The 25,181-nt window shown below is 34.9% G+C and overlaps 1 protein-coding gene across 3 annotated transcripts in view; it reads right to left on the bottom strand.

Annotated features, from left to right (window-relative positions):
• MUS81_1 (Crossover junction endonuclease mus81) overlaps positions 1-25,181 on the bottom strand; it is a 71,122-nt gene that overhangs the window by 2,040 nt on the left and 43,901 nt on the right. For 2 of the 3 annotated variants that reach the window (XM_051215581.1, XM_051215586.1), the window contains 13 exons: positions 22,999-23,244; positions 20,663-20,745; positions 19,785-19,864; positions 18,545-18,617; positions 13,679-13,864; positions 11,808-12,025; positions 9,531-9,897; positions 7,674-7,792; positions 5,048-5,145; positions 3,582-3,698; positions 2,063-2,158; positions 728-939; positions 514-597 (listed from right to left, as the gene is read on the bottom strand). In XM_051215581.1, coding sequence (XP_051066113.1) covers positions 514-597; positions 728-939; positions 2,063-2,158; positions 3,582-3,698; positions 5,048-5,145; positions 7,674-7,792; positions 9,531-9,897; positions 11,808-12,025; positions 13,679-13,864; positions 18,545-18,617; positions 19,785-19,864; positions 20,663-20,745; positions 22,999-23,244 — 1,979 coding nt within the window. Of the gene's footprint in view, positions 1-513; positions 598-727; positions 940-2,062; positions 2,159-3,581; positions 3,699-5,047; positions 5,146-7,673; positions 7,793-9,530; positions 9,898-10,705; positions 12,026-13,678; positions 13,865-15,140; positions 15,655-18,544; positions 18,618-19,784; positions 19,865-20,662; positions 20,746-22,998; positions 23,245-25,181 lie in introns of those variants that run through there. The other variant, XM_051215582.1, reaches the window with a different exon arrangement.

The following is a 25,181-nucleotide window of genomic DNA, read 5'->3' on the forward strand; positions in this document are numbered from 1 at the left end:
CATGCGAGAAGCACTGCATTTAAGAGGTTCATTTTAATAAAAAAAATATAGGGTTTTTATAATATTTTAAATGTCCTTGGGTTGCTCGGAGATTCTGGAATGCTACTAAACATAGTAGCAGTATAGCAATCAGTCAATTAGAACCTTTACATGTGATGTTTCCGGCTAAAACTTCAAGTGAACGCTGATTGGATGAAATGCTTCTTAGTGTTCCCTGATCCTTGCTTGTCTTTTGCGAGAAATTTTCTGGATCACCCCAACAAAAAGTATACGTATTAATAAGACAAACACTAGATGCATGTACGCTATTGCTAGTGATTCACAACAATTTGATCCAACATTTCTGATCATTGGTTACGATAATCGTGCGAATTCCAACCAGGTAATTTATACCTAACTAAACGGGTCAGCACAACAGTTAATAACATCATGGATTGATGCCACATCTTAGTGTGATTACCCCTAGTCTTTCAAAAAACAATGATGTTAGTAATTAGAAAACGTTTCACATACCGATTACTATCTGCTGGTTTCAACTGTGCCAACATATTACTCTTGCCTGACATTGTCGGCTGTTTATCATAGGCATCCATTAAACTGAAATACAAGAAACTAATAGTTTACTTACTATAAGAATTAGTAGAAAAAGATAAGTACTGCACGAGAAAACATGAAACTACGGTGATCACAGAATGGCGAAGTAATTCCCAGATAAAAAATAACTTACATGCAGGGAGTAGGATATTTTTCCATAATTGAAGTGATTTTTGGACCAGAACATCCAGGAATCTGCATTAAATGTTTCGCGAAAATATCACGTATGCTTGGATCCGGTGATTTATTTGCAAGTTTGACAAACTCACACCAACTCAATGCATTTAAAGTGTTCAACTTGAAAGGCATATCATTAGATTTTTGATGATTAACGTACAAATCATTCTGTAAAGTTTATAACAGAAAGAATATTTTACTTATTTGAACACATAAATATGGGTACAAAGAGGCACCGAATACACATGCGCCACAAAACTCATTTGATTTGTGTGCGGGCTGTGATACTGGCCAGGTGGCCAGAACGAAGCAGGTGGTTTTCTTAAGGGGCAACACCCGGAACCTTCAACCTAAAGGTCTGATCCACAAGGCAGTGGAGCAACGTCAGGAGATGCAGTCCCATTGTAGTCGGTGACCAATAATTGGTTCATACGCCATTTGTTTCCTTAGGATCTTGGAGCCCATGTACATCATTGGTTTGGAATAAGGGTTTTCGAATTCCTCTAGGTGGATCCTCCATATCCACCAACCCGGTCAAAGCGCCGGAAATTCACTTTTCGTCCTCTCAAATTCGTGAACACCTCCATGAAAAGGCAGCGAGTATGACTTCACAGGCAGTGGCTGTGTACACGTGGCCATGTGAGAGTATTTCGAGAGGGAGAGCTGTCTCTCCCCGCTCTCGGCTGTAACAGGGCATTTAGCGGCAAAGTATGTGTCGGAGGTGGGATTTGAACCCACGCCAACATCGTGGGACGATAGTCATTGCAAACTGCTCGCAGTAAACGAACTGATGGATATTGTCATGCTTCGTAAGTCTAATTATTAAACACAAGACACTCGAGCCTTGGGTCCCAAATTCAATTGGGTATATATGTTTGTGTTGTTCAGTTTATATACAACCAGTGAACGCCATTTCCTATTTACACATGTATATGAAGCATAGAAGTGAATGGATCTTTCGTTTTTAACCATTTACGACCGAAAACCCAGGTGTTTTAGGCAAAAAACTCAATGATCGAAGTAGGTAGAGATAATTACTCAATGTATGTCAACATAATAGTTGAAAGTTTCTCGAGCGATCAACATAACCAAACAACCCAACACGTTCGCAGTTTTAATTGGACTGGAATGTTACATGCAGTTTTGATTCTTTATATATATATATATATATATATATATAAGTATAGTACAACCGTAACAAGTAATTTAGGGGGGTCAACCATGGCTATATATGATCACTGCAATAGTCAATATATTCTGTAAGTTAAATAAACATTATAAAATGACTTACTGAAACACGTGACTGAAGTCTTCGCGAAAGTGCAGCGAGTAAATCTACAGTATCTTCAAGACTTTTAGTTGTCATAATATGTAAACCATCGATGATCTATGAAAGATAGTACAATTAATTATCAGTACAAGTAAATTAAATAAGTGGAATTTACATATATATACATAATACTTATAGCAATGAGTGCCATATTTGCAGCATTGTATACCGCTAACTTGGATGTTGGTGGAAAATAAAAAAACAGGACATTACATCACTTTAAGATTCTACAGCACTTACCTATCACCAAACATTACAAAATTTTGAATAACAGCTTCTATGATAACTTACCACCTAGATATCTCTGGGTCCAATTTAGACTCAAACACAACCTATATTAATCCAAAGGTGATGACCACATAAGTTACATGGTGTACTAAGGTTGTACGATGGATCATGTGCAATCGTGGGTGAGTTGTAATAAGTAATAAGACGGCTTAATTAACAAAGTTCACTACCCGTTTGGTCACGGTGATTCGCATAGATACATATAACTTTTAAACATAATTATTTTTTTAAATGCTCCTTTCAATGCAATTTTCAGCTTTTTACGTTGAATGGCAACTGAAGCGGGAAGGAGACCATATCACATGTAATGAGATCATCCTAATTAGAAAATAGTATCCTCCTTCTCGAGGCAAGGGTGTTGTTTACGAATTTGAGAGGACGAAAAACGAATGTCCGCCAATTTGACCAGGTTGGTGGATATGGAGGATCCACCTAGAGGAATTCGAAAACCCTTATTCCAAACCAATGATGTACATGGGCTCCAAGATCCTAAGGAAACAAATGGCGTATGAACCAATTATTGGTCACCGACTACAATGGGACTGCATCTCCTGACGTTGCTCCACTGCCTTGTGGATCAGACCTTTAGGTTGAAGGTTCCGGGTGTTGCCCCTTAAGAAAACCACCTGCTTCGTTCTGGCCACCTGGCCAGTATCACAGCCCGCACACAAATCAAATGAGTTTTGTGGCGCATGTGTATTCGGTGCCTCTTTGTACCCATATTTATGTGTTCAAATAACAATACTTTATATCAGTCAGTCAGCTACAACGTAGGACTAGGCACATATATGCATCGGTCCAAGTTGCTATACCGCATTAGCACAGCAAGATGAACACCTGATTCCTAGGAGTAGTTAAGTCAATGGTGGTGATATATAAAAGAAAGACTGCATATAAGGATATAGTACAGGAAGAAAGAATTAGTATGTAGAAAGATTTCAATCTCATAGTTTAAGGGAAGATAGAGAGTATACGTCTACGCCATGTCACCCAGAGTCTCCAACCATTGGTTACGATAGTCACACGGACCCCAACCAAGTAGTCTGCATCTACCAACATGGCTCAGACTAGAAGTTAGTGACTTCAAGGACTGATGTCACGTTTTGGTTTGGCCGCCCCTAACTTTCTTCCAATCTCAGTCGAATACTTTATATCCCTTCAGGCAATTATCACACATTAACCATTAACTTACTTGTGCATTTGAAATTGCTTGTATTAAAACATCATAAGCGACTTTCTGATTATGCATCATCGAACATTCTTCGATTAAATAAATCAACTGTAATAAACCTGTACGTTTTAAACGATACTACATGGAAATTGAATGTAATTAAAAAAGACAAGATACAATATTCATTTAAAAAATTAGTCGATTAAAAAAGGTTCATTTTCAAATAGGACAAATTATCTGGCAAGCAATTACATAGTGCATTGAGAGTTTCAAAATTATTCTTTCTCGAATCATATGTATCCCTAACTATTTTTTTTACTACGGCTAGTACTGTTACTGTGGTGTGTGCTACTGATGTCGACAGGTATAAGTGGAATGTATCACCAATCGAAAGTGGGATACTTGGCAACAGAAGGTTAAGAAAATTGAAGAGAACGTCAACAGAGAGCGATTGGTATGGAAACGAAGGAATAACAAGGTCTGAGACGATTGATGGGTATTTTTCAAATGAAGTGTTACTGTATGGTTTTCAGGTTTTACCAAGATATTCTGTAATGTTGTATTAAAATATGTTCAGTTCTCCTCGCTGGTGTTCTCGTTTACTACGTTACTAGTGTAGTATTTGTCCCGATCACTACATCCTATTGTGTTGATATAGTGTATCAACTTGAATAAATGCACGTGTATGAGGTTCTAATTTACGTACTACTGACTAATAGATTTTTTATTAATCAGTAATCAGTAGTGATGTTAGTCGGTTTTTATGAAAGACTACGCGTCACATAGATATATTCAATTCTGTTTATAACATTCGTTTGTTATGGACATTGAGATTCTGATAACATTAGCATGTTTTGACTCATTTCCTAATTAGAGGTTTGAAACTGTTATTTACAAGTTGAAAGTAAAGTAGTTCAACCAGTGTTCTGTTGTTTTCTTTTTTGAAAACTGAAGGGTGTAGAGCAACAATAAAATCAACTGGTTGGTTAGTAATAATAAAATAATTATGAACAATTCTCTCGAATTTAATTATCCCATTACAAGCCTGTATTAAACTATTCTAAAAAGAATCAAGGTATAAACAATAGATATTCAATGTAAAGTGGTGGGATAATGATTTGGAGTATTCAATTTTAAATCTTCAATACTTAGATTTGAACTTCACTCCATTTATTCTGTTTTAAATATGCCTCAATGAATCTGTAGCTAATTAGAGAGTTGCAATAAAAATGACAAACTTAAAGTGCGGTATATATACAGAGAATAAGTAGTACTGATCAAATTACATATGTGGATGGGATGACTAGTTTATTTTATTTCATAAACACTAAAGACGAAAGCAATGTTAGTACGGGTATGCATAAGCCTATCAGACTATTAATAAAATAACCTTGTGAATACTGAGACGGAAATTTGAAAATGATAGTTGTGTATATCTGTTTATTTATTAGAGATTTTATAGCAGTAAAAATATATCCACTGTTTACCTTTTGTTCTCTGAATCGCCCATCAACAATGCTATGTGCTAAATCGTCCATTCTTTTACGTTCAATAATCTGATCCAGTACAGCTTCCATTAAACAATCTAGAACACAAAGAAATATCTAAATGAGTAATGATTTCTGTTTTCTGAATGTGATTCATTTCTCGTATCTGCATCAATTAAGTACTGGAGGTCAAATCCCGTCGCAACCCAGATTTTGCTTAAAATTTAATCAGTAATCTTATATACATGAGGCAACCTGGCATCATAGGCTATTTTAGATAGTACAATTCATAATTACACCAACGTTCACCCTACGTAATTCACTATATTTTGCAGTAAGACAAGTAGGTTAATTCTTTAAAACCCATTAAAATTCGTAAAGTATGAAACCTTTACTGTGATGGAAACTTTCGATGATTGCGGAAGCGATGTACTCAGTTGAAAATATTGGTTGTATCCTTTGATATGGATGGTTTAATTTCACAGTTTTCATTGTTGTTCTGTACAACATTACAATCACTTCATACAGGAGTGAACTATTCAATTGGTCCACAAGCGCTAAATCACTCGGTTCTGACGACATCGTCAGTGGAGGACTATCTTAGGACAATTTGGCAACTTCACTTGTCTTTAAGCTAATGCTTCGGAAATTTTAAAGAATTCATAGAGTTTCCTTGATCCAAAATCTTTCAATTTTTCAGATCGATTTAGTATCTATGACTATGTCTACGTTCAGTGATCTGAGTAGTAACATATCTCATTTTACTGTTAGTTTATGTTTGTGTATGCGTAGATAGAGGAGGTAACTATTTTGTCTATTTCGCTCAGTCAGTCAGTAACAGCGTAGAACTTCGTACGTACGTACATCAGTTCGAGTTGCCACACTACATTAGCACAGAGATGCAGTGGTCGATTCAAATCCCGTAGTGGTCAAGGTAATAAGAGTATAAGTAGTAATCGGGAAGATTAGGGTTTGGAGATGTTATTCAAAGAGTATAATCCAGTGAAATAAATTTCGAAAGAGAAAAAAAAAGACAAGGAGATCAAAATTTGGGAGAGCACAAAGAGTGGATGCACCTGCGCCATTGCAAACGATTTTGAGCCATGTCATTCAAGGTCTCCAACCATCGGTTGCTATCATCTCGCGGTCCCCAACCACGTAGTCTACACCTACCAACATGACTCAGACCACTTGTTAGTGACTTCATGGACTTGTGCCATGTTTTAGTCTGGCCGCCCCTAGCTTTCTTCCAACCTACTCCTATACCACTGAACATAGCACATCGAGGTAGTCGGTCGTTGGGCATACGTAACACGTGTCCCAGTCATCTCAACTGATGAAGTTTCACTACGTCATCAATTGATTTGCCATCCTTACCTAGTACCCGTTTCCTAACAACTGCATTAATTACTCGGTGGTCCCAGGATATACGAGCAATATTTCGAAGACACCTATGATCAAATACTAGTAGCCTACGGATATCCTCTACTCTTACCGGCCATGTTTCACTGCCATAAAGTAGGACGGAACGAACTGCTGCACAGTAAACACGTCCTTTGGTTGATAGACGGATATCTAGCCTACACCATAAATGACGCAAGTTTGCAAAAGCTAGTCGAGCCTTCTGTATCCGTGCTGAGATTTCGTCACACACCAGACCACAAGGGCTGATGAGACTTCCAGGATAAGTGAAGCGGTCTACACGCTCAACTACTTCACTCCCTATCATTAGTTCGGGTGTCGATGCAACCCAATCCTGAAGCAACATTTTGCATTTCGAGGGGGGGAATCGCATTCCGAACATGCTTGCATTGTTGCTTAGAGTGGTCAGAAGACTCTGCATTTTGTCAGCGTCTTCACCAAATAGAACTATGTCATCAGCATATTCTAAGTTAACAAGTGAACCTACCGGTAGAAGTTCAACCCCTGTAAATTTAGATGAGGAAAGTGTTATCTCTAAAAGTACGTCAATGACAAAGTTGAACAAGAATGGAGAGAGTTGTCTATTTCGCTGCAGGCAGATAACCGCGGATACGAAATCGATTGGGAAAACGTCGAAATTAAAGGTGTCAACAAATTTCCGGAAGAATAGCGTTCAAGTCAATGTGCAGTATATGGGAACATCAACTAAACAAAGAAACGTTATTGTAAGATGATTTATCAAACGTAGTTCAAATACATGACTCGTAAAAATCTCGAAACAATGGCCTTAAAAATCAAGTTATTGATCAAATGAGAGGCCATTTAATAATTAAATTAAATATTCACTAAATACCAAGTCGATTCATGCTAGTTTTGAAAAGCATTCACAAACTATATTTTGATATTGGGATAGAGTCCTGAATATTAAATGCGTTGATCAGATTTATATTGGCATACGGTGGACATTTCATTTTTTAACTAATTTATATAAATTCTAATGTTTAAAATACTGGATCTTTGTTGTCAGAGTTTATTGGAGCGTATATTATTTAATTTCAATCCTTATTCTGGTTTAAGAATAGTCAATTGAAGGTATCGTGACCAAAGAATATACCAGACAGTAGAAGAAAATAACAGTATTAGTTAAATATTCAATACAGTAATAACCATTATAATGATATAATTGAATAAAACTAAAAATTACCTGATTCATTTCGCCATCGTGCAATCCAAAGAAAATCCCCAACAGGAAGTGCTCTTGATTCACATTTGATACTGTACTTTTGAAATACAGTTGGAAGCATTTGTCTTACTTTGTTCGACCTATTGTTTTTATTTTGTAATTTAAACATAATGCAAAATAATGAGTTAGTTAATAATAACATTATTTTTATAAACACCATTGATGTTTAGAACTGCAATTGATCAGTCTCTTTTTGTCATATGTGCATCTTGCCTCGATATTGCCTTACGTCACAAGCATTATAAACAGAGATGGATGGTGGCTATCAGTGGAATTCAGAACGCGCGTTTCCTCCCAATTTGGTCTCGTCAGCTGAATGTACCTGCATCCGGTTAGTGACTATCTGGACTCCGAAGCTAAGTGGATAACGCGATGGCGTTTGAAGCGAACGGTGCTGGGTTCGAGTGCCGGAGTGAACATCAACTCTGGGATGCAGGTACATTCAAATGACGAGTCCCAAATAGGATAAAACGCGCGTCCTACATTCCATTGCTAGCCAACATCCATCTCTATTTATTAATGAAATTGTTACAACTACATAAAACGTGGTTTCATTATTTTGATAATTTCCATGGACTAAATTGATAGTCTGACTCGATGAATGGAGAGAAAGAAAACATTGATTGTCAGATTAGGATTTACTTGATTTTACTACGATGGTATTCGTATTAATAACTTCGTTTAGCTTTGATGATGCAGTGTGGCAAGTTGGGGCAATACAAATGTATGCTCAATTTTAAGTTGCTTATGACTAGTTGATATGTTTTATTTGCACTGTTTAGTAGTCAGATGTCGAAAACCTCTATCAAAAAACATACCATTGATTAACTGATAACCTAGTGTATGAATGTAATTCACTAAAATGGCGAGATTGAAAAGCTAAAACCAACAAGTACTCAGCCTAGCATTTATGTAAAGTCATGAAATTTACAGTCTTATGAATCCAGTATAGACAATTTTGATATGAAGTAGTCAAAGGTAATTTTTAGGGCAAGATTGACCTAATTTAATTTTGATTAGGTTTTTATCACTAAATTATGTGCTTAACAGTGGATAAGTAGGCGAATAGGATAGGATAGAACACACCAAAACATGATAACAGTTTATGAAATCACTAACTGATAGACTGAGCTCCGTCGGTGATTGTAGAATTTTTGGCTAAAGTGTGTGTGATAACCATACTCTGTGGTTGGAGATAAAAACTTGAAGATTGGTCAAGCTGGTGCGCAATCTTTAACTTCTTCTAGACGTTGAGTTTTAATTCTTTTAGTATAGGAGACGATTTTCAGTTCACGCGGATGCTTTCATTGTTGCTGGGTTCATCAAGCTAGCTAGTTTATAGTTGTGTAGCTTTCATTCATTCTGGATAACATCATTGGTGCTTACTTCTTGTAGAAGAGAGCTCCTTAGTCATTCCTACAAACATTATATCGGTTCGTTATTATGACCCTGTTTGTGATTATTTTTCCCAGTAGGTTTTCTTGTCTTCATGAAGACATCCATTCTTTCCGAATAATACATCTCAAGTTCAAAATTCCTTGCTTTACATCTTATTAACTGTATGTCAACATGTTTTTTCTCATTGTGGCGAAAGTTGAGTAGATGATAGCCTTCAATTGCCTAACAACGAACAATTATTATAAAAGTGTCATTATGTTCAACCAACCCAGATTTAATTATTGAAATTAGCCCATTCACTATCCAACTACATATGTGTTACATAAGTACTTCGGCTGATTTGTTTCAATTGATAAAGCCATTTTTGAAGAGTAACTATCAAAACCATACGAACACTGTTTAAAAGATAAAAGGACTCACCCGAAATTTTCACGAACATCAGCCAAAAGAATAATTTCATAAGAATTAGCTGGAACGATAAAAGGTGTTAATGATGATGACGACGAAAACGAAATTTGGTGTTTTTGAAGTTCGTCACCGATAGGATTCAGACAGTTTCTAGTACTAATAATATGTGGATTCGGAGGTTCACCAGATGTTTGTGAGCTATACTTGGTCATAGCACGATTTAATGAAATCATTTCAGATGTGCCTGGTAGACTTAGTTGACGGGTCAAAATTGGATGTGAGTGAGTAGGAGATTTTGGTTGCATTGTGGACTCTGGTGCTACCGAATTTGTACAGTTTCGACTTGATTTACTTGTGAGACCATTATGTGAAACAGATTCTACAAAGAATAGTTTTCAGAAAAAGTCAACATCTGTTGAATGACTAGTGATACTACTAATATCTTAAAGAAGGGTCTTGCTCGGTTTAATAGAGGGAAGAAAGTATAACCTATTAAAGCAAAGGTAATTGGTTCGACGACAAACAGACTCTCAGTAGTTTATTTTGAGCAGTTAGCCATATTTGTCAACTGGGTACCGTAGTTAGATGTCCAGAATTGTGGAAAGAGGTGAATAAAAAGACTTTCAATGGGTACATATATTCACAGAATTTATGACATTATGATTGTAGTTGGAAGTAAAGGAGGCTTATATTCATTGACTTAACAATTGTTTCAGTCATGAAAACGTAAGCGCTAATGAATAAAGGATCATTAGATAAGTGTTTCATTATCTCAGTTTGTGGCTCGGTTCAGCGATGTGCACTCTCATGAGTGATAGAAAACAAAACTAGAATCAGAAGGTTCAGATCTCAGAGTGAACACATCATTCAACGATAGAGTTCTTATCTAATGGTTTATAATTTTGAAACTTAGTTACTTTGGAATTGTTGTGGATGCGGAGGAATAGACCAATAATTATCATGTTAAGTCCAATGGTGTCCTTGGACTTTAAATGGACATTTTCTATTGGTCGATATCTGTTCACTTGTTGAATATTGTACAAAATGTTGTTTTCTATTTTTATGGTACGATGTGGTATGCTTGATTAGTATATAAATAAAGTATGTTTGAAATATAATGATTCATATCTCAGAGGTTGTGACTTGTGTTCTGGACTCAACTGACTGGGCTAGACAGGGAAGTCGGACCAATCGAGACTCTAGGCCGTCCGTTCGTGTTTACGTGTCACTGTAATCGATCGATAAATACGCTGTTCTCTAATCTCTTCAGTCAAGGACAGAACAATTAGCACAGGGTAAAAGTCGACCGCAACTTAAAGCCATAACAGGAATAAATCACGACCAAGTTCTATACTCTTTGTATGACTGACCTCACAGGTCAAAGTTTGACACTAATACATTGAAGAGTTCATTTTGAAGTTTGATAATATTTGGACGCTTTTCAAATTCGAATGTTATTGACATTGTGGTGTATGCTACATATGTTGACAGATGTAAGTAGTATGTAACATTAGTCAGACGTGGAATGCTTGTCAAAAGAAGATTGAACAGAAGAGAGTAGAAAGGGATTGGAATAAAAACAGAATTGGAAGAATTATGAAAGATGTAAATGACAATTGAAATAAGATGTGTAAATGATGTATTTAATGCATGATTTTCATACTTTGGTAAACCACTGTGTCATTGTGCATTAAACAAGATAAATTAACCATTTCCACTTGAGTCTTCGTTCCTTACAACATGTCATGAAAACCAAGAAAACAAATGAATGTTGAATTTATGGATTAAATTGGTCACAGACTGGTGTACAAATGAAAGCTAAGGATAACTGAACGACTGTTTGATCCTAATATTGGACTACTCAGTAGTCTACATTTGTGGTACCATTACGCACTGAATCCAAAACGCTGAGGTGTCGTATGAAACACTTAGTCATTAGAATCACCGAGTCAGAGACCAATGATACAATTTGTGATATAGCGCAGAAATCATCCAAAGGCATAGGCGACAATTGTTTTATTGGTGACACGGGTGAACTATATCGGCCACGACTGTTTACTAGGAATTTAGGGAAACTTTGAAGTAAGTTTCTAGTGAGTTGGCTGTTACATCATAGATGGAGAAATTTTGTGGAGATTGGTTCAATTTGTAGCTTTGGTTTGTCAGATTAATTTCATTTGGAAGTTGCTTAAATTACTGCATATATAAATGTATCATTTAAAAATGAATTATGACTGAAATCTGTAATTTTCTCAAAGCGATGAATCCGAAATACAGAAGGTTGATTACCTTGAGATTTGCATCGTTTAATTCCAGTCTCGAGACTAGTTGAGTTATTAACTTTTGATATTGGTTTAAACGTGAAAGTAGTTGAAGACGTAGTTATCATCGCACTACTATTGGTTGTATCGATAGATTTTATACTTGATATAGGATTTGTACACAGGTTAGGCGCATTAGGATCGAGTAAGTAAGCATACGTATATGTTATGCCGTTTTCTGTTAACCTGTTCCAGAGAGTGAGAGAGGGATGGAAATAGAAAATAATACAATATTGAATAATAAGTGTTATTATTTGTCGCTGTAATAATACTAATCGTAATTTACTATATACAATTCAAAATTTTTTAAAATATATAAAGATTTACAAAATGATGTACTAGGTTAATAGACAGTTACCAAGGAAATAAAACAGTTAAGGTTTATTTATAATTATATTTATCTAAGATATTGTCAGTGTTTGAATTTGTCATGGTGAGATTTTTGATGAAGACCAGATTTTAGCAAAACAGTCGGCCTACAGAATTAAATAAAGTGACCATTTCTAATTCAGTACAACAATGAGTCATTATTTCTATATGTAAAAGCCAGTCAGTCAGTAGCAACGTAGAACTTCGTACGTACCTATATCATTTCGAGTTGCCATACCACATTAGCACTCACATACAATTGTCGATTCAAATCCCATAGTGGTAGAGGTAGCAAAAGTATAAGCAGTACTCGGAAAGATTAGGGTTTGAAGATGTCATTCAAAGAGTATAATCCAGTGAAATAAATTTGGAAAGATAAAAAAAGAAACAACGAGAATTAAGGAGATTAGAATTCGGGAAGACACAAAGAGTGAATGCACCTGCGCCATTGCAAACGATTTTGAGCCATGTCATTCAAGCTCTCTAACCATCGGTTGCTATCACCTCGCGGATCCCAAACAGATAGTCTGCACCTATTAACATGGCTTAGTTCACTTGTCAGTGACTTCATGGATTTGTGTCATGTTTCGGTCTGACCTACACCTACACCTACACCATAAAAAATCGCACATCGAGGCAGTCGATGGTTGGGCATAAGTAACACGTGTCGACTTAAGGAGCCAATATGTCAACAGAGGGAGATATTTGATACTTTAGCTGTGAAGTTCGTATTACCAACTTATGGGATTAACTTCGTATTGTTGACTTTAACGCCTTTGTGATTATGTTTAACCCCAGTGTAATAATAATTAAGTCACGACGCAAAGTACGATTTGATAGGGTATGTTCAAACTAAACTTGTCCTCCAGTCAATGGATCAGACATACAAAAACAATAACGAATGAATAAGCGTACATGCACGAAATTGAAAGTCAGGTTATATATGTAACTCACCATACATGTATATAAAACATGTCCTGAAGTAAAAATACAGTATCCGGCTTTAATGTAACATGGACAAATATACACAAGTATTCATAAAACCACGTCTATACATTTTGCGATTACCCATACGAGTGAGTACAAAACAGCCAATCTGATTGTAATTATAATTTAGATAAACGCTCATTTAGTATCATATTTTAACACTGTTTAAAATTAACGGTGTATAGATTAACAGAAAAGAGTGAAATGAATTAATATATCCAGAGAACAAATGCTAATCTTGGATAAAAACAATTGGGAAATAACAAGGCATTGATAATAATGATAATAAAGGAATATAGTATGAAAGGACCAATCAACATGATTTAAATGAATGGTATGAAATGATACTAAACCCTAGAATTAAAAAATGAGAGGAAGAGTAAGTGGATCAATGTTACTATGATCAATTTTGAGCTGTGTTACTTATTGACAAAAAAAACAGTAGTGAAACATTATAATTATAAATAACAGAAAAACATTTACCCTGAACTACTCCAATCTATACGATAAGATACACCGGAAATAATTAAATCTTCATAAATACAACGAATACGATAACCAGGTAAGTTTACTTCACCATCCAAATTATATTCACGTTGATGTGCATTTCGTTTTAAATGAACAGGATTATTATGTTCATCTACATATGTGAAATATAATCCATAAGAGCTACAAAAAATTAGGCAAAAAACAACAAAACAAACATATGATCAACAGTCACGAATGCATTTTGTATGAACTTGAAAATATCTAGGTTTTTTAGTTAGGTGGTTGTAAGTAGTTAACAGGAAACCTAACACCTAAACTTTGTGTTAGATGGTACTTATCAGCAAGATGTATTGGCAATTTTGAGGGGATTTATTCTCCTTGCGGTATATGAATCTCTATCACTCAATTGTTTTACAATATAAGATATTGTTGAACTGTTCGGGTTACGAATGACTAGAGAAAATAATTTGAGTGATTTCACTGACATATAAAGTTGTGTAAACAAGCCTAGGTTAGCATAACCAATTGCAATAAGGAATGAAAGGAAAATAAAGAAAAGTCATGCAAAGAAGTACAGATTTATGTTTATGTCATTGGATTCTCGGTATATTAGATTTTATAATTGAAATTATTTAAGTGTAAGTGTAAATACGAATTTAGAAAACGTTGTAGCAGAGTGTACAGTAATTCTAATAAAGCCAAACGTTGGAGATTTAAACGTTGTGCAATGAAATTTGCTTGTTTCCCATTAGGATCATAGTAAGCGGTGTAACTAATTTCTTCCGGATGGACAGTTGATCTTTAAAATTCATATAATTTTTGACAGAAAAATAATGGTATATACATTCGGAGCAGTGTAATAACGCTTAAAGTATTCAACTTTAAAACAAGGAGTTGGTAATTCAATACTTGCTGGGGACAAACTTAATTTAGGCAACCTAAATCTCTTATTCAAAACAGTATGGTTGATAATAGCTTTTTTTTGTTTGTACAAGTTTGACCTCAGAGAAGCATAGAAGATTTGAAGTATTTTATTAAATACTTTAAAAAAATGTTCAAGGTAAACTTGAGTGATACCCTAAATTAGTTGCAAATTGGTTACACACTTGAAAATGTTTATTCTATCAAAACAAATATTCAAAATGCAGACAATCTCTGAATGTCGCTACTTTGATGGATGTCCATAAATTGCTTCGAATTTTGTATGTATCATGAAATCAGTACGCGTGTATTTCTATTGGACTAATGCATATTTAGTTAGGTAGAAAGAGGGATGGAAGTTTATGTACTGGGAAGATTCACGTCAGTGTGAAATCTAGCCTTCGATCGGCTATATGCCCTGAAGTTGAAACTTAACAACAATATTTCTTCCCAATTTTTGATAACTATATATTGATAATTGTTGGAATTACACACCATAAAATTTTATTTTAATTTATCATTTAAATGTATTTACTTCATTTCATGATACAATGCTTTGACAAGAGTCTTTCTATGGTTTTCCACACAAAAGATATTGGCATTCATTTTCTGTCTGATTAATATATATCTAATAGTTGAATTCATGAGTCAATCTCAACAAACCCCCATTTTGGTAACATAGATCCGTAAAGTGTGACTGCACTACAATTTATACAGATATAAGAAGGCAATTCAGCGAAGAAGATATTCATTTCAATTGTATTCATAGTTAATTTTATTTGCAGGTTATATTGATTGCACGAGGCGAGCTGTTTCGAAACCCATCTCCAAATATTACTTTACTTGGTTCTTCAAAGGATTACAGAATTCAGTCAAAAGCTCAATCTTTGAGCATCTAGTCAATTCCGGCCACTCCAGAAGCCTCTTTCAAAATCATAAATACAGTCAGAAGAACACATATAAGCGAACAATTGTTTTCAATTAGATCGTCATCAGGCTTTACTCTAATATACATGAATATTTATACGAAAATTTTTAAACCAATCAAGGCAATATGGGTCAATCATCACAATGAGACTAATTCTATTTCATTGTGATGATTGACCCATATTGCCTTGATTGGTTTAAAAATTTTCGTATAAATATTCATGTATATTAGAGTAAAGCCTGATGACGATCTAATTGAAAACAATTGTTCGCTTATATGTGTTGTTCTAATTTTCACAATGGGAATCTTTAACAGTCAGAAGAGTCAGCTCAATAGGAATGCGAATGAAAAACTAATGTACAGCAGAGGCTGTTGCTATCCACCAGTTTAAGCTTAACCTTTGCATACAAAATCAGTATGTTCAATCTCTAATCCAACCATGGTCTTTACCTCTCTTTCTATTTACCGTAATTTATTGTCTTTTAGTTTTGTTTAATTATTTCTACTGGTTTCACAACCATTACTTAGCAATTGCTACCACTCCAAGTCCTTTAAATATTTGGCACCATTCTGACTTACTATAGAATACAATTTATTAAACAAAACGAACTATAAATACGATTGTACAGCTTAAATAAATGAAATTGTCGAAAAGAAAATTTTCTGCACTGAATAGCCTTCTTTCTTCTTTAATGATACAATGAGTCTCTTGTTACATAGCAATATCTAGAAATTTTAATCTGTCATTTATTTTATGCTCTAAAGTAGACTAAAAGTTGATACAACCCTTGAAGTCTTAACATGGACTTAGGGCAATATTGAGGCAATCCGCACAGGATGCACGTATGCAAATAACGAACTGATCAATTGTAGCCCTAAACATCAATGAAAAATTCAAACAACTAATAAAGAAAGCGAATTCTAGATAGTATGATTTTAGATCGTAGATTCAATAAACGTGTTGTTGAAAAAAACCCCATCGAATTGACAATATTTTTTCAAATGGGATATTTCACTTTTATTGAGTCAAGATTCTGTATAAAGATGTTTATTTTTACATAAACAGTAGACACTGTTCACAAATAAAAATGGATAGAAAGATTAATTTGTTGACATTCAACTGTTTTATGTAGATCGTCTCTTCAAAATTGAATGGAATAATTTGTTTTGTTTTTTCAAGTTAATGCAAGTTTAAATGGTGAGAAAGAACAAACAGGACAAAAAAGTAATAAGTAACAAAACACAAAACTATGTCTGTATTGATTTTAGTGCAAATTTATACTGGAGCGTTCTCATGAAGTTCTCAGCTCTGACAAAGGATGTTTAAACCATCCAAAAATACCACTTAATAATAAATGTAGAATATACAAATTTACAACATTTAAACTGGCAATAGTTATGTATGTCAAATTAAAAACCCAACTATATCGGTGTTGGGGATATCTAGATGACATTAGCCGAAAATGATGTTTGAGTTACCCGATATTGGGGCTCATGTGATCGAACTGTAATTACAGAAGAGCAGTTGTATAGCAACGTCTGAGTATTGATTAGTTTGCCTAAATTATAAAATACCAGTGACTTTCTGCTGATACCAAAAACACCATAATAGTGAAATAGCAACCGACAGTAATGCTCAGGGACTATTGATTCAGAATAGAACACAGCACAGTAGCAAATAGATAACCTCTAATTATACAGTTCAAATCTATTACTCAACTTCAATAATATGGGATAAAATCTTAACAAGACATCAACATCATTAAGCAATTACAATAAAGCATAATTGGAAGAGAAATAAGTGATAGATGGGTCCGTAATTGATTAACAATAACTTGAGGAAGGTAAAACACAGCGATAGTTTATACATTCAAAAGAAAGCTTACAATTAGGGAAATACTAAGATATAATAATTCTAGTATTTATCGACTATACAGTTCAACTTTGTTTGATGTCTAGCCCATAACAGCATTATATAATTTAAAGAAGCTACTACAACTACAAAGAAAGATGTACAGAGAAACCATTTTATATGATATTAACTTTTACTATACTCAATAAAACAGAAAATCTGGCAAAATCGGAGATGATTTATCCAAAAAAACAATTGAATTACTAAATGACAGGGTCACACACATCAGAAACAACAAAAAATACATCATTTTCGACAGATAGTAGGACGTTTAAACTTGTTTAAGCTTTTATTTAATATCTTTCCTTTTATTATTTAAACGTGTGTTAACTTGTAAAAGTTGTTTCTTTTCAAAATAAATGAGTTTACGTAAGACTGTAAAACGTAGAACATCCCCTTATCTGTATTGGTTTGTAAAATCTTCCATTGATGTTTAGGACTGACATTGACCAGTTTGGGTTTGTGTGCCAGAGTGAACATCAACTCTGAGATGCAGGTACATCTGTCTGATGAGTCCCAAGCACGACGAGATGTGCCTCTTGGATTCCACTGCTAGCTACCACCCACCTCTGTTTATAATGTGTATGACATTTCGGTTTCTACTTTTTAGGATATTTCAATGGCTGAAATTATATACAACGTTTTCAATGTTCACTAAGTGTGTTGTATCAACTATTTCCGGCAATTTTTCGTTCATTTAGTGATTGAGTGAAGTATATTAGCGTAATTTTTTATTGAAGATTCCATTTCAAGCCATAACATTCAATAGATTCGTGTTTCTTATCAGACATGTCGAACTGACGTACAATGGACACAATAGATAGTTGCAGATAACTCTAGCTATTCGAAATGATTTATTTAGTGAAAATTACACTGTCATCTGTAATAACCATTCATTGAATGGACGAAAAAATGGCCGAAAGAGCTGGTTGCAACGCACCTATTAAACAACCCTATTGAAAATGTTGTAGATAACAATAGCCGAATTATTGATCCAGAGGATGAATATACAAAATCAAGTGTGAAATATGAAGTAACTTTTGAACTAATCTGAACTGGAATCAAAAAATAGTGGGATAAAACATAGGAAAATGGATACCTTATTTCAGATAGATCAGTAGACATCGAGGAGTCCATTGAGCACTTCAAATCTAAAGTTGTTTCAGTTGTATCTACATTTAGAAAAAAACAAGATGTGTTATTTACAAAATTCGTCGGCTACAACGCAGGACCAAAATACCTCTAACAGAACTCAAGACATTTACACGGTATGATGCTATATCAGTTAAGTGTCTTGATAAAATACATTGAATAACTCTTTGGAATTTGGATCACAACTGCAAATAACCTAAAAAACATCGAGTTAGAAGATGAAGCCTGAAAGCGTACATGTAATAGACCAGACGTCTCTCTCTCTAGTTATCATCGTCATTTTAAATTCAGTCAAACAAACTCAATGTAGAACCTGCTACATGTATACGTCGGTTCAAGAAGCCATACTCTATTATAACAGTGAGATAAAATTGCTAGGGAAACACCTAGAGTAGTAAAGATATTAACAGTATTAGTTCTAATAAAAAATACTAAATATCTGGGATACGATTCTATCGGAAAATATAAATTGATGAAGTAATAAAAGGTATTTGTGAGGAATTTAGAAACTTGAGGTCTAAGGAAAGACAAAGAGTGAATGCACTTGCGCCGTGACTTGGCTCAGAATCGACAACAATGGCGCAGGTGTATACACTATCTGTCTTCCCTTGAACTATGAGAGTGAAATTGCATTATATCTTTCTTTCTACCAACTAGTTCTTCCTTCCTGTACCATATATTTATATGCAATCTTTCTTTAATATATTACCACCTATGAAGTAACTACTTCTATGAATTCGGCGTTCATCTTGTTGTGCTAATGAGGTACGGCAGCTTTGACCGATGCATGTATGTGCCTGGTCCGATGTTGTAGCTGACTGACTGCACTTGCGCCGTTGCTGACTATTGGTAACAATAAACGTGCGTACCCAATCTAGGTAGTCTGCATTTACCTATATTGGCTCAGTCCAGTAGGCAGTGTTTTCATGGTCTAATATCATGTCTTGGTTTGGCTGCAAATAGGTTTCTTAAAATAACTTCCATCATACTTTCACTGATACCGTTTCATAGTGAAAAACTTTTATAAATCACAAGTGACCAACTTACCGCCTATTCAAAAATTGCTGAAAAATTATTTAAAACATCCAATTATATATATATATATATATCACAGGAAAGACTGCTGGAAAACAATCATTACTAAATTGTAAGGTATTAAATAGTTACAATGAAATTGTAAAACTTACAGTCAGTTTCTTTTTGTGCTATTTCTGATTTAGAGCACATTGAAGTAGATAAGTTTGATCCAACATCTGTTATTTTCAACCTGAATATAGGGCAAATGAGATCAAATGCATGTGAAACAAAAAATCGACAAGGAAGCTTGCATAAACGTATTGTGACCATTGATATTTATCAGTGAAACACATTTGAAACTGTGAGTTAAGTTTAGACAACTTGAAAGTGTCACTGACAGTATGAGTATTTTATGTCCAGAAAATTTTAATGAGATGATTACTCGACTTGATGTGCAGACAACTCAGTTTACAAATTAAAAAAGAGAATTCGTTTATCAATTACGTTTTTAGATGCTCATGTATGGAACTGTATTGTTTCTATGAAACGTGATGTTATCTAGCCGCCCATATGGAATTAAGAAAGATAGAATCCATGTTTGACCTATTACTAGTGACTGAGATCCAAATGAGTTAACCACTAACCAACACCGAATTGATATACTAACAGAATTGGATCTACACCGACGACTATATCTCTTATTGATTATCACTTAAAGGTAAACAGTATGAGTAAAACAAACATTTTTAGTACGAACTCAGAATTTATAGTTCTAAAACAGGTCTGTTATACAGTGGAATAAGTAATCAACAATTGCTGATTTCAAATATCAAATGAGGTTGCGTAATAATCAGGGGGTTATTATTTGTTCTCCAATTGTTCTCGAACCCCCCATTATTACGCAACCTCATTTAATATTTGAAATCTCGAATCACTTTAAGATGCAATCTTCCTCATCCTTCTATAGACTTGTATATCTACCAAACAACTATAAATTCTTGGATTTATAAAAAAGAAATAATTCAAAACTAAACTGAAAATATCTTACCTTGGTGGTGAGTTATTAACATACTGTACAATCTTCATATTAATCAACTTATCAATTTCACATTGAATTAATTGTGGATCAATCTATAAGAATAGAGAAAAAGAGGAAGAACTGAATGAAAACGAGGAAATGTAGGATTAAGAATCAGATTAAAGGGAGCTTACAGTCAAAATAAAGAAGTAAACAATGACAGGTTGAAGGTAAACAATAACCAATTAAGATCGAGGTCCACAGGTCAAGATGGGAGTCATATGTGAAGAAATTCGGACACTTCACTTCTACTTGAAGTTTGTGCTGATGATATCGTTCAGGAGAACGACGAAAGCTCCATGACCAAGCCATTCAACTCAGTGAACAAAACTCCACCAAAACCATCCATCTGAGCTACAAATCTTCTCCATCATTTCAAAAACGAGGAAAATCTAATATAGTAACTGAGTAATCACAATTGATTGATCACTGGGTGGTGATCAATGTCATGCTTGTCTAGTCCTTATTAGTGCAGATCGAATGCTATCGATTATGTTGCAATGTGGCCACCAGTCTAGGTGACTCGACACTGCGGGCACTATATATTGAGATTAGATGGTGGTTGGAGGTAGTCAATAGGAAACCCTGGACCAGGGTTTCGTGCTACTTGGCACTCGTCAGCAAGGTGTACCTGTATTCTTGAGGGAACTGGTGCCCCCCGGCGGATTCAATCTCGTGTCACATGATCGATACCATTCGATCTGCACTAATAAGGACTAGACAAACATGACATTGATCACCACCCAGTGATCAATCAGTTGTGATTACATCTCAGTCCTACAGGAGGTCAGTCGCGGCTCGGATAGCTCAGTGGTAACGTCTCTGACTGTGAAGCTGGGTGACACGAGGTCGAATCCGCCAGGGAATAGAATTGGCTACTATCGATAAATCAGCTTAATATGGACGGAGAATATTCTTTTCAACATATTCTCTTCAGGTTCTACAATAATGTGTCCAAATGAACAATCCAAAAAGTGCCCAGGTTTAAGGTGAATTGCATCGTTTGAAGTCGTAGCATGTGGATTTAGGATTGTTTGTTAAATAACACATATTATTGTTGTTGAGATGACTAATATGAAGTGTTAACTTGAATACGTCTATACGCTGAATGAAACTGTTATATTAGTAATGATCAGAATAAATATGGGTCAGATAGGATGAGCGAAACAATAATACAATTACAAATTCGATCAAATGTTTAGTGGAAGACTAAATTATATATAAAGTTAAATAAATTCAATAAGAGATAATAATACTGATTCAGAGATTACGTAGAACAACACAAATAACATCCAACGCCGGAAAACTACTAGTGTTTTCTACGCGCCCAAAAGTGACACCGACACCAAAATATTAATTATCTAAAGTGGCCATCTCATTCTGTATTTAGCAATTTGACTGCTTTTGTGGAGCAAGTTATATTGGTCGGACTTCCGGAAGTTTACATTTTCGTGTACGTGAACACCTCCCAGCATGGCTAAGTAAAGGCACCGATTTACTCGGCTGACTTTCGCCAACTTGCGTCACTTGTGGGGTAGGCAAGATATCCGTCTGCCAACTAAACGGAGACTACTGCTCAGTAGTTCTCTCCCTTCTATTTTATGGATGTGAAACATGGAAATTGAGAATAGAGGATATTTGTAGGTTACTGGTATTCAACCATATGTGTTTTTGGAGCATCGCTGGTGTAATTTAGGACCACAGAGTAAGCAATACCTGGGTTAGGAATAGGGCACTAAGTAAGGACGGCAAATCGATTGATGAGTTAGTATATTATCAAGTAAAGTGGTCGGGACATGTGTTGCACATGCCTAGCCACTCCCTACCTCGACAGGGTATATTTTCTGGTGCAGAAACAGGCCAGAAAAAAGCTAGGGGCGACCAAACCAAAACATGGCATCAATTGATGAATTCACTGACAATTGAACTTAGCCATGTTAATGGGTACAGACTACGTGGTTGGGGTCCGTGTGATTATCGTAACTAATAGCTAGACTCAGAATGATATGGCTCAAAATCGTCTGCAATGGCGAAGGTGCATCCATTCCTTGTTTTTCCCTAAATATTGATACACTAAATTCCTCATAACGTTTTTGTTTTTATTTCGCTAATTTATAATTTCTTTTCGAGTCATACGTTCGATGCCTAATCTTTCTTGTTGTCACTGATACTATCACTACCTCTACTATTCTGCCATTCGGCCTGAAAACTTCTTTACTAGTGAGGTATGGTAACTTGAACCGATGTGTATAAGTACAGGTTCCACGTTGTGACATATACATATTTACAACAAATAGAGAACTTACTTGTTCATGATTTCGAAAATATGCTGATAATTCACACATACTACACCCTGAAGGATGCTTCGAACTTCTAATTACTTCCAGAATCTTTTTTGCACAGACTGAATATTGGGAAATCAAATTTTCATTGTTTATTATCTCAGAGGTGACATTATCATGAGTTGCATTTGTTTGTATGAGGTTTGGGAGAGTTATATCATTGTCAGTTGAATTAATGTTGAGTTCTTTTAGAAGGACATCTTTTTCAGTCTGTTTTTATTGTGAGAAAAAGATAAGAAAAACGATTAAATGAAAATAATTTTTGAAACAAACATGTAGAAAAATTTGAATAATCATTTCATCTGTTTGAATTAACATGAAATCAAACAATTCTCAAGATTATCACTTAGTGAAATAGATTCAAAAAGAAAAGACAAATATGTCTGGCAAATGTTTCTTTTTTCTACCAAAATATGACTAAAGTCTATGAAGGGAATGGTAATTAATACTTTTTTTTAGTTATCCGAGTGTTTATATCAATCAATATGAACTGGTTACCGATTATATTTCGGGACGGACACGAAAATCTAGGTTAAATATCTTTGAATGATACTGACAAAATGACAAGAAAGATATAGTTATACGTAAATTATGGAACGAGTAGACAACAGGACTTACCATACAGTTCTGACATAAAATAAGGACATTAGAGATACACAACATAGTATCTCTTCCTACTGATTTTATCATCGAGATGTTATGATGCTGTCGGTGAGCGAATAAACTCAGTCAAAGCAAACTGGCTGATAAAATTATACCAAGTTTATCGGAGAGTATGTTGCGAGCGTCTAATTTGACCAAAACAACAGGTTTTTAATAAAGGCTACTATGTAAAAACCTGATACTGGTTAGGCTAAGAACTGGTATTGAATCATGAAGTCGATGGTTTATAGTTTATTCAGTTTACAAAGAACTGTAAACTTATAATTCATAGTTCCTAGGTTAATCGGTCAGAGACTTGAGATAAAGTGGATTAAATTCAATGCTTATGTGTAAGCAAACGCTTCCAAATAACGAGTAAGAATTAAGCAATTATATCAGGTTACATACATTTATGTTTTTGTTAACTACAACTGCAAAATATGTATGGTGGTATTCAGATTAAGCAGAGATATTCGTTGGAGTTCAAAATGCAAATAAAGCAGCAAATTGGTATTTATTTAAATGAATCAAATAAAAAAACGTTACAAAATATTACACGAGACGCAGTACTATGAAGAGAAATAGAAACGAGAATAAAAAAATTTCCAACCTAAATTGATGATGTTTCCTAATAAGAAATTTCTTCGAACAAAAAGGGCCCAAAATATTTCGGAAAATTCAAAAGGGACTGATAAACAATCAAAACTAGAACCGACAAAGTCAAGATACAGGTTACCGAATGATCATAACTAAATATCGAGATTGTTATTTTTAGGTCCTTTTATCCAAGGGTGGTAAAAAGACCTATCAGAAAAAATATAGAGACAATGAGCAGTGTAACGCTTAGAATACTATTATTAGCTTACTAATGTGGAAAGAGATATATTAATTACAGAAGAGAAATAACAGAAAAATAAGCCATTAGAATACAATCTTTCTTTACAAAACGTATGTAGATTGGCGGTAAAATTACTTAAGTTTGTTACCCCTCATGGAAGAGCATAGGCCAACCACAAGCATTCCTCATCCAACCCCGTCATGGGCTGTCCTTCCCAGTCGCTATTATTCCTTTTCATGTCTGCTTCCAATTCTCGGAGCAGTGTGTTCTTTGGTCCTCCTCTTTTCCTCTTCCCTTCAGGATTCCAAGTTAGGGCTTGTCTCATAATGCAGTTTCGTGATTTCCGTAATGTATATCCTATCCATTTCCAACGTCTTTTTCTAGTTTCTTTGTCAGCTGAAAACTGGTTTTTTTTACTCCTACAGTAGGCTGTTGCAGGTGATATCCGGCCAACGGACATTGATTATCTTGTGTAGACAACTGTTTATAAATACTAGTACGTTTTGATGATCGTTGTGTAGTTATTATCCATATTTCAGCTCTGTACAGTAGGAATGTATTGAAATTCATATAAAAGATTGTGACTTTTATATTGGTTGACAGTTGTTTTGAGTCTCATATGTTCTTCATATGTAGGAATGCGGCCCTTGGGTTGCCAATCTTCACA

Source organism: Schistosoma haematobium, chromosome 4 (genome assembly GCF_000699445.3).
Source record: "Schistosoma haematobium chromosome 4, whole genome shotgun sequence".
NCBI classification, from domain to species: Eukaryota; Metazoa; Platyhelminthes; class Trematoda; order Strigeidida; family Schistosomatidae; genus Schistosoma; species Schistosoma haematobium.